General features: G+C 44.5%; 2 protein-coding genes across 2 annotated transcripts; one reads left to right on the forward strand and one right to left on the reverse strand.

Moving 5' to 3' along the window:
• Window positions 1-2: 2 nt before the first annotated feature.
• Window positions 3-2,925, forward strand: TRIAP1 (TP53 regulated inhibitor of apoptosis 1). The gene is made up of 2 exons (XM_004281422.3): window positions 3-182; window positions 1,137-2,925. The coding sequence occupies exons 1-2, from the start codon at window positions 3-5 to the stop codon at window positions 1,218-1,220; spliced, it is 264 nt and encodes an 87-aa protein (XP_004281470.2). The 3' UTR covers window positions 1,221-2,925.
• A 410-nt stretch (window positions 2,926-3,335) lies between these two features.
• On the reverse strand, window positions 3,336-5,271 carry LOC101282104 (cytochrome c oxidase subunit 6A1, mitochondrial). Its single transcript, XM_004281423.4, has 3 exons — window positions 5,117-5,271; window positions 4,829-4,971; window positions 3,336-3,626 (listed from the first exon to the last, which is right to left on the reverse strand). The coding sequence occupies exons 1-3, from the start codon at window positions 5,214-5,216 to the stop codon at window positions 3,543-3,545; spliced, it is 327 nt and encodes a 108-aa protein (XP_004281471.1). The 5' UTR covers window positions 5,217-5,271; the 3' UTR covers window positions 3,336-3,542.
• Between the last annotated feature and the right edge of the window lie 3,978 nt (window positions 5,272-9,249).

Here is a 9,249-nt window from a genome sequence, read left to right on the forward strand (position 1 = left end):
TGATGACATCCGAGAGCGCCGCCACCGCCGACGCCATGAACAGTGTAGGGGAGGCTTGCACCGACATGAAGCGTGAGTACGACCAGTGCTTCAATCGCTGGTTTGCCGAGAAATTCCTCAAGGGGGACTGCTCCGGGGACCCGTGCACCGACCTCTTCAAGCGCTACCAGCAGTGTGTTCAGGTGAGCTGAGGCCCGGGTCCTCTCGCCTCTACCCCAGGCACCGGCTTCTCTCTACGGTGTCCCTGGCCTCACGCATTGTATCTTGAGGGCCTTGGGACTGGCAGGGCGAAGAAAAGCCTCGATGAGACCAGTGACAGTAGTTCTCTCCCCTACCGTCACCAAGGCTGCCTGGTATCTCTCCGAATGACAAAGTTAAATATTTTTGCAGCACTTTACTTTTTACGGAGCCCAGTAACATTCTTTGGTTCATTTGGTGCTCAACCTGAACTTGCAAAGTGGGTATAGTTATTCGTATTTTATGCATGGAACACTCACGCCCAGAAATAGGAAGTGATTAGTCGAAGTTCACTAGAATCAAGTTTCCTTGGATTTTGCGGTGGTGCACTTTTCCAATATTGCTGAGGGATAAGGAGGGGTGTTAGCCTCTCTGGCCTGTTAGACATTATGGAGGATCTCCTTTTGTTATATTCCCTTCATTGGCCTATTTTATTCTCTCTTGACTAGCCAGAACATCTTCATTCCAGCCCAGTGAATGTGAAACTGATCTGAATCGTAATAACAGCCCTGGGCAAGGCACTCCCAATTAGTTAACTTAAAAAACATCCTCAGTAATTCCAGGTGGAGCTGCTGTCTTTACCCAATATAGATAGGAAAGTTAGGCTTGATCAAAGTTACATAGCCAGTAAGTCCTGGGACTGATTTGAACTTGTGTCTGTCACAATAGAGTGGTGATACTGTTTAAATTCCACTTCTGAATTTTGATATTAACTCTTTCCAATCTCTCTGGTTTTACAGTTAATTTCTTTGTAATCTTACTTATGTTAAAAAGCATGGGGTTTGAATCATGTTTGGTAGTCCTTATGGTCCAGTCGGATTTACTTTTGTACCATCATATTTATGAAGTTTGGTCCTCAGGCTCCATGTGGACCTTTATCATGTGTTTTCTTCCATCAGAAAGCAATAAAGGAGAAGGAGATTCCTATTGAAGGACTGGAGTTCATGGGCCACGGCAAAGAAAAGCCTGAAAGCTCTTCTTGACCTTGACAGTCACCTTGAAAATGGACTCCTCAAATCAGGAAATTGAGGACTCTGGATCGTGCCAGTTAAAGCTGTGAAGATAGCATCGATTTGATGAATGTAGGAGAGAGGAGTTTCCTGTCCTCCTTGATATTTTTCTCTCATTTGTAAAAGATGATGAAAAAAATCACTCTTTGCTTTGAAATTTCTGGCTTTGGCATCAGCAGGAACTCAATGTGCTAAATAATGGGATTATGGTTGCAATACTTGGTCTGGGATCGGTTTTAAATGTATCTTGTATGTAAATGCTGATAAGGTTGTCAGGATGACCAAGGTTGCCTGAGTTATGCTTCAAAGGGCATTACTTGTAAACTGTACTGGGGTTACTGTTCATGGAAGCAACTGGTTAGGATCTCTCTTTTCTCTCACGGAGATAATGCTTTGGAAAGGGTTCCCAGCACAACAGTTTTGATCAATGCTTGGGAGCAGTTTTATTTTTATATAGTAACTTAACTGTTAAGATTGCTGATGGACTGGGTTAGCCAAGGGGAAGACAGCTTTTAACAGTTCCCTACCTTAAGAAGAAGTGTCAGATCTCATAAGAGGTGAAAGCTTCAAGAACACTGTGAACACCATCTCAGAGTTCATGGTGTAGTTCAGCAATTAAGATCCTTGGAGTGGCTATGCAGGAGGATCCTAAATTGCAAAGATTTGCTGTTGCCAGCTTTCAACTTAAGTAAATGAATTACGTCAATCTGTGTATCATAAAAATGCCAAAATGCTGCATCTGGTTAAATGGGGAGAGAAAAGAGTTCACTTTATTTGCCTCCTTTACCCACCCTGCCCTGTAATGCCTGTAATCATGAAGATGGAACAAACTGTAACATTTAGTTTCTATCATTATTTGCCCCTGAAACTCAGTGCACTTTATGGAACTACCACCCTGTAACCCCACACATCCCATATATACACTGGGGGGAGTTTTTTTTATCATTTTAAAATGAAGATTTATCTAAACTAGGTAGTATCGTATAGCAAATGGAAACCACTGATTTCTAAAATTTCCACAGTAAGCTACACAGATATCTTAAAATGTTTATATAATGGCACCCCAAAAAATGTCAGGATCAGGTGAGCACTTACACACTTTAGAATATCATGTAGTCTCCACAATTGCATATCTTGAGTAATGTGGTTCAGTTTTTTTTATGTGCCCATATAGTATGAAACTTGATTTACAGAAGTCCTAGATCCTATTATCTCTTCTCCACTTTACCAATTAATAACTTCATATTTAATGTGACCAGTCCTTCATGTCATTGCAATACATTCTGCATTTATATTTTGACAGGTTAAGGTCCATTATACAAAAGATATCTGGAACCCAGTTGAGGGAGTCCAAGCAGCAAGCTGGAGTTAAGTATAACTGTCCTGACATAAGCCTGCCCACAAGCCAGTAAAACCTTATAGGCTCTTGAATCTTACCACAAAACTGTCTGGTTGAGCCTTGAGAATAAAACAAATGTTATTATAATTGCTACTGAGGGAATAATTTTTTTCTGATTGTTCCTCATGCTATTTTGACTTTATCCTGCCCATAAATTGGCTCCCACTATTTCAACTACTTAAAAGGTTTTAAATTTTGAAGAGGAAATCTTAATTGGTCTTTAATGGTGATCTCTCCTAATTCCTATGGCTACAGGAAGGTTTTAATTCCAGAAACAAAGCCAGTTCTATATGCAGAAATGTGTCACACTGCCTTTATTTCTCCAAAAATTTCTGACCCTTCCAGCCTTCCAGCCTTAAGGGAGCTGAGAGATGACCCAAGATGAGAACTTGACATCTTTGGAGAAAATTATCTGACTATAGGGAGAATTCTTCAGCAAATGCTGGTGTCTTTGCCACCTGAAGTCTTCCAGGACCCAGTTTTGACCCTTAATTAGCTTGACTTGTGGTATCTGCTTTACCCACCCCAGGCACAAGAAACCAATGCCAGGCCTGTTACAAACATTGTTATTTGGAGGCCTGAATTGGACCTGAAACACGGTAAACAGCAGCCGCAGACCTTCACTGCAGAAATAGAAATAACATCAATGTTAATTTCTGAGGGAAAAACACCACCAAAGAATGCAACTCTCAGCTCATGACTAAATTATTTATTTAAGCCATCTCCTGCCATAAGCAAAGGGACGGAAGATCGGTATAATGGTCATCAAGTATAATGGTCATCACTGGATACAAGAAGGTGAGCTTAAGGTCTCGAACACTTTTCTGGTCCATGTGTGCAGAGTAATGGTCCAAACCAGTGCTGTGGTCCCCACTGGGTAATGGCCCAGGTTCTCTTTATTCGTCTTCATAGCCAGTTGGAAGCGGATTCACGTGAGGGTTATGGAATAGGGTATGGTTACCATCTCCCCAGGGAAAGGGCTGTGGAGTGAAGATGTCAATTAAGCAATTCCAGAAAATAGTTCAGAAACAACACTACCACGAACTGCCTAAAGTAGGGTGAGTAACAGATAATACATAAAAACAAAATGGAAATTAGTCCTTTAACTACTGGCATATTTCAGCCCTCCCATAATTTAAGGGAGCTCTTATAAATTCCAGGGGAGCCCGTAAAGTAGACAGTATGAAAAGCAAGCTCAAATTTGTTACTCAAAAGCCTCTCGCTGGTAACTGTACATCAGTGCTGTGTTTCTGAAAGTGCAATCCTCCCACCACCTGTATCAAAGTGGTAGAGGTGGGTATGGGGGCAGAGATGCTTACTTAAATGCAGATTTCTGGACCTGAAACAAATCTCTGGATTGGAAACTGCAACATACCCTCAGTTATTTTGCATGCTACTTTTGAAAAGCATTGCTCTAGGGCAGTGATTTCCAGCCCAGGATGATTCTGCCCCTGTGGGGACGTAAGCCAGTATATGGAGACATCTTGGGGAGAGAAGCGTATACTACTAGCACCTAGTGGTTAGAGGTCAAAGATGCTGCTAAACATCCTATAACTCACAGGACAGTCCCTCCTCACCCCAAAGAGAATTATCCAGCCCCAAATGTCAATAGTACTGAGGTTAAGAAACCTTACTGCACGGCTTCTAATTCTATTGTACAAGGGTGGGAGTGGCGCTCAGACTCAAAAATTCTTTCTGGATCTAAGGATCCTGCTTAATTTTCCAGTCCTACCTGGGCTAAGTGAGGTAATAACTTTATAATATATCTGCATCAATAGCCAAAGGATGACATAGTTGGGATGATAACTAGCACAGAGGTGAACAGAAGCTGTCAATCTCTTCATTATGCAGCTAGTAGCTTCCAGATGCCCAGGTTTTAGAAAGGTGAACCGCCTTCCGACTTCGCCAGTCTAAGGGAGTTTCCCAAATCTCCAGGTTTTGTACCACCGACAACTGTTTCAGAACAGTATCAGAAGGCAAAAGGTGGGATGACTCGGAGAAAGGAAAACTGAAGGGCACTTATTGTACGACCTTGAAGAAGAAAGTGAAATATGACCGGAGAAAATAAAATGAGAAAATTAAATGAGAAACTACACGCACGGCACCCACGCTTTTAGAGAATGAAGAACTTGGCATTTGGAATGAAAAGCGAAGAGACACTCGAACAGACTACAAGGGGTACCTTGGACCTGATGCGGAGATGGGGGTAGGCGACGAACTCGGGTCTCTCCTCCTCTCCGTGGCGCGACTTCAGGAACACGTTCAGCATGCTCACTCCCACCCCGGGGAGCGCCACTAAGTAGGTGAGGGACTTCCACATGCGAGCTGCAGAGGGGGCACGACGCTCAGGCCTGGCGGTAATACGCCCGGGTCTCCTCTCCCTCCCCCAAGGCCTCAAGCCAAGGTCACAGTCCCGCCGCTCTTCTCTCCAGTGGGGCCGAGGCCCGCCCTGCGCACCCAGTCCCAGTACCTGAGCCCTCCTCGCCGTGGGCGCCACTCGACATAGGCCGGCTCAGCAGCCGGGAACGACCAGGCAGCCCAGAAACCCTGGGTACAGCTGCCGCCGCCATCTTCGACCAGAACGGCCGCAGCGCCGGAAGCGGAAACAGAAAAGTTGGCTGTGGGGGCGGGGCCAGAACCTCAAAAGGAAGTTCCTATTGGGCGGTGCCTTTTAACCCGAGGAGGCTGCGCACTGTCCTCCCGGCCCGCAGAATCCTAGCCTGAAAGCTCGGAGCCGCAGAGCTAGAGGGAGCATGCGCTCCGCACTCCTGCGTGCACTCCCTGCTCCCTAAGGTCAGCACCCTGCTGAGGTTAAGCGCAAAAGAAAGGTTTGTGGAGGACACCCTGGCATCCGGGGTCGCTCCCTTCGTTGAAGTCCGTAGACAGCAACAGGAGGTTCCGAGCACAAACCACTCTATCTAAAATGCCATTTCCCCTCCTCCCTATCCTTTGACTCTGCGCTATTTTTTTCATGGCACCAGGACATAATAATAATTGTCATCATCATTATTACAATATTTTGTCGGCATCACAGAGTTTATGTTCTATCAGGGGAGTCAAAAGATTTTGCCACTGCAGCATCCCCAGACTCTGGAATCGTACCTGGCAAGTAACAGGTGCTCTACACAAATTTGTTGAATGAATGAATAGCAACGGGAAACAATTGACATCTGTTATATTTTATCTCTACAATTCTTTCCCACCCCTCCTGTCATTTTTCTTCCTTCTACTCATCTAAAAACAGTTTTAAAAATAAAAGTTAAAAAATAGATACATAAGATAAAATGAAAGTAAACTTTTTGACTATAGGTTCCTTTAAGGATATAATGAAAGCTATGAATCCTTCCCTCACAAAAAATGCAGCTGCTCCTAAGCACACACAGTTTAAGTACACAATGTTGGGGGAAGAAGGTACTATAAAGTACATCCGGACACCCCCTAAGAGTCCTGTGCCCCAGGTTAAGAACCTCTACTTAGAGGAATAAACAGGGACTCTGGCGTGGTAAGACTGGATTCACATTTTGTTTCCATCCCTCACAGCCTGTATGACCTTGAGCAAGTTAGATAAAACGAATGCTTTAAGGTTCTGCAGTTTCATGAAAACAAAAATTTAGGATCATATTACTAGAGCTTCACAATCTGATCTTTCTTTCTCTGAGTAGCCTGGGTTTTTGCATGTTATGGTGAAATTAGGATTGTCAAATCCCTAGGCATCCTCAAACACAGCCAGAGGGGCTGTGAAGCCCCACAGTGTAGCCATGGAAAGGGTCCAAGCTCAAGGATCAGGAAATTCTGGGTTCAAATCTGGTCTGCCCCCAACTGTTCCTCTTCTCTAAAATGGGAAGGTAATATGCACTTATTCATCCCTTTATCTGACAAACAATAATTTAAGACACAGCCCCACCTGGGGAAGTTACTCACCCTCTATCCATAATAATGATGGTTCATTTAATAAATATTAACTACGGTGACTACTATGTGCCAGGTGTACACAGTAGTATGCAAGAGCTATAAGATCTCTCTCATGCAATTTACAATTCAGTGTTAGAGACAGGATTAAGTGAAAAATGCCCAATGCCTGGGATATGTTAAAAATTCAACAAATGTTTATTTTCTCATAGGACTTTCATACATCTCGCAGGGTGGTAGTGCTAGGTAAAGATTCTGTCTGTCATATGCTTGGCCCACAGTACATTCTCAGGCATGATGCCTATGATGTTATTGCCAGGTATGCTCAGCATTTGCAAAGCTTTGGGTGACTGAGTTTAGACAGCCCAGGAAACCAAAATCATCAATACAACAAATAGTTGATATTTACTAAGCACTTATTTCATGCCCTCATCTATGCTAAACACTTTACATAAATTGTCTTCTCCACCTCAGTAAATGGGCACTCCATTCCTCAAGTTTAACACCTTGGAATCACCTTTGATATCTCTCTCTCTCTCTCTCTCTCTCTCTCTCTCTCTCTCTCTCACACACACACACACACACACACACACACACACACACATTTTCTATCCAGAATCTGACAGCTACTTACCACCTACTGCTACCAATTTAATCAAAGGTGTTATCTCTCACCTGGGCAATTGCAACAGCTTCCTAACTGGTCTCCCTGCTACCTGGCCCTTCTACAGCCTATTCTTACGTGGCAGCCAGGGGAAAACCTGTCAGATCATCTTCTTCCTCTGCTCAAAATCCTCAGTGGTTCCCATCTCAGAGTAAATGCCAAAGTCCTGACAGTGGGCTGCCAGGTCCTACACACCTTGCCCCCAGCCACCTCTCTGACATCATGTAGTCTACCTGCTCCCTTGCCCACTTCACTCCAGCTACATTGGCCTTCTTGCCTTTCCTTGAACATGCCAGGCATGCCCCTGCCTCAGGACCTTTGCACATGCTCATATCTCTGCCTAGAAGAGTTCCCCCACCCACCCAGTAGCCGCATGAATTGCTTCCTTATTTCACTCAGGACTCTGCTTAGAAGCCATCTCTTATCAGAAAGGCCTTCCCAGACCACCCTGAAGTGAAATAGCTCCTCCCTGCCCTGACACTCTATCCTCCTTACTGTGCCTTATCTATCTTTGTGGCACTTGCCACCATCTGCTGTATTAAATATTTATTGGTTTATTGTCTGCCTTTCCTCACCACATACCATGGGGGCAGGGACTATATTTTGTTCACTGGTGTGACCACTTGGCACATGATAGGACCTCACTGAATATACATTAATCCCAACCATGATCCTGTGAGCTAGATACTATTCTCCCCATTTTTCAGATAAGGAAACTGAGACTCAAAGTTGTGAAGGAAATTGCCCAAGATCACAAAGCTTTAGGCAAGTTGTGGACTCAGGCAGTGTGGGACTCAAGCCAATTCTTTTAACCTCAAAGCCATACAGACTTTGCTTTAGGTAGAATGACACCAACTCCGAGAGGTCACCCTGTCAAGCTCATGCTAATCTGATGCTCTGAATAAGGATTAGCAAGAAAAAAAAAAAGAGCTAATAATTTCTGACTTCAGTAGGTTTGGAAAGAAAAATACTTCAAGTCATGGGGCGCTTGAGAATGGATGGAACCATCAAATGTGTTTTCAAGGTGCTGAGCTGGCAGTTCCCAGCTTGTGCGTCCTCTCACAGTGAACCCCAGGGCATCTGGCTTCTCTGTGCAGGGAGTCTCCCCAAGGCCATGGCCAGCCAGGCCTGGATTTGACGTCATCTTCTCTGGCAGCTGGTGATGTTTACACTCATGTTGAAGCCACTAAGGTCTCTGGTGCTCTGTTTCCTTGAAACAGGGAGCTGGCAGGCAGGCACCTCAATATTGGGGCCAGCTGCTGATGCGGGGATTGGAGGGAGACTGGGGGAGGCTGCCTAGCCAAGGACAGGGCTTGCTTAGGGGAAAGCTTATCTGGGGCATTCTGCCTGCTACTTCTACTGTGGTTTCTCCCAGCTAAGAGTTCATCCAGTTCCTGGACCAATAAATATTTGTCTGCCAAGAGACTAATCCCAAGTCTCAATTAAGTGCTCAATTATCGTTTGTTATTATTTTTGCCATGATCAGGGGAGGGGTACAGGTTCTATGGAAGCAGAGCAGAGGGGTATGTGGCCTGCACTATGCAGAAGGCACTGAAGCTGTTTTCCAAGCACGCTAGAGGGGTGCTATGACCACCATTTCCATCATCTGAATAACTTGTCTGAGATGCTTAGCATCATCAATTCATTTAATTAGGGTCTCAACTGTGTCCTTGGACTGGGGCAACAGCAGCGACCTCATGGAACACCCAGTCTAGAGGGGGAGACTGACAAGTAAACAGTTACTACAACCAGTGTGATGAGTTCTACAATGGGGGGCAGTACAGCATGAACGTTGGTATCAGGTTCAAGTCTCAGGTCAGCTACTTAGCTACATAATCATGGGCAAGTCAAGTGACCTCTTAGAGTCTCACTTGTGAATTGGAGTTATTACAAGGACTTAACAGGATAATAGTTATTAGCTAATATTTATTAAGCATTTACCATGTACTGGGCCCTTCACATGCATTAGTGTAGTCATTACAGCACTCCTATGGGACAGCTACTATTCTTATCCCCGTTTCACAGATGAG

Source organism: Orcinus orca, chromosome 15 (genome assembly GCF_937001465.1).
Source record: "Orcinus orca chromosome 15, mOrcOrc1.1, whole genome shotgun sequence".
NCBI lineage: Eukaryota > Metazoa > Chordata > Mammalia > Artiodactyla > Delphinidae > Orcinus > Orcinus orca.

Coding starts and splice junctions, on each gene's coding strand:
- TRIAP1 (XM_004281422.3), top strand. CDS start 3: ATGACATCCGAGAGCGCCGCCACCGCCGACGCCATGAACAGTGTAGGG. Junction 183..1,136: donor GCTACCAGCAGTGTGTTCAG/GTGAGCTGAGGC, acceptor TTCTTCCATCAG/AAAGCAATAAAGGAGAAGGA.
- LOC101282104 (XM_004281423.4), bottom strand. CDS start 5,216: ATGGCGGCGGCAGCTGTACCCAGGGTTTCTGGGCTGCCTGGTCGTTCC. Junction 4,972..5,116: donor CCACGGCGAGGAGGGCTCAG/GTACTGGGACTG, acceptor CCCCCTCTGCAG/CTCGCATGTGGAAGTCCCTC. Junction 3,627..4,828: donor ATCTCCGCATCAGGTCCAAG/GTACCCCTTGTA, acceptor TTCACTCCACAG/CCCTTTCCCTGGGGAGATGG.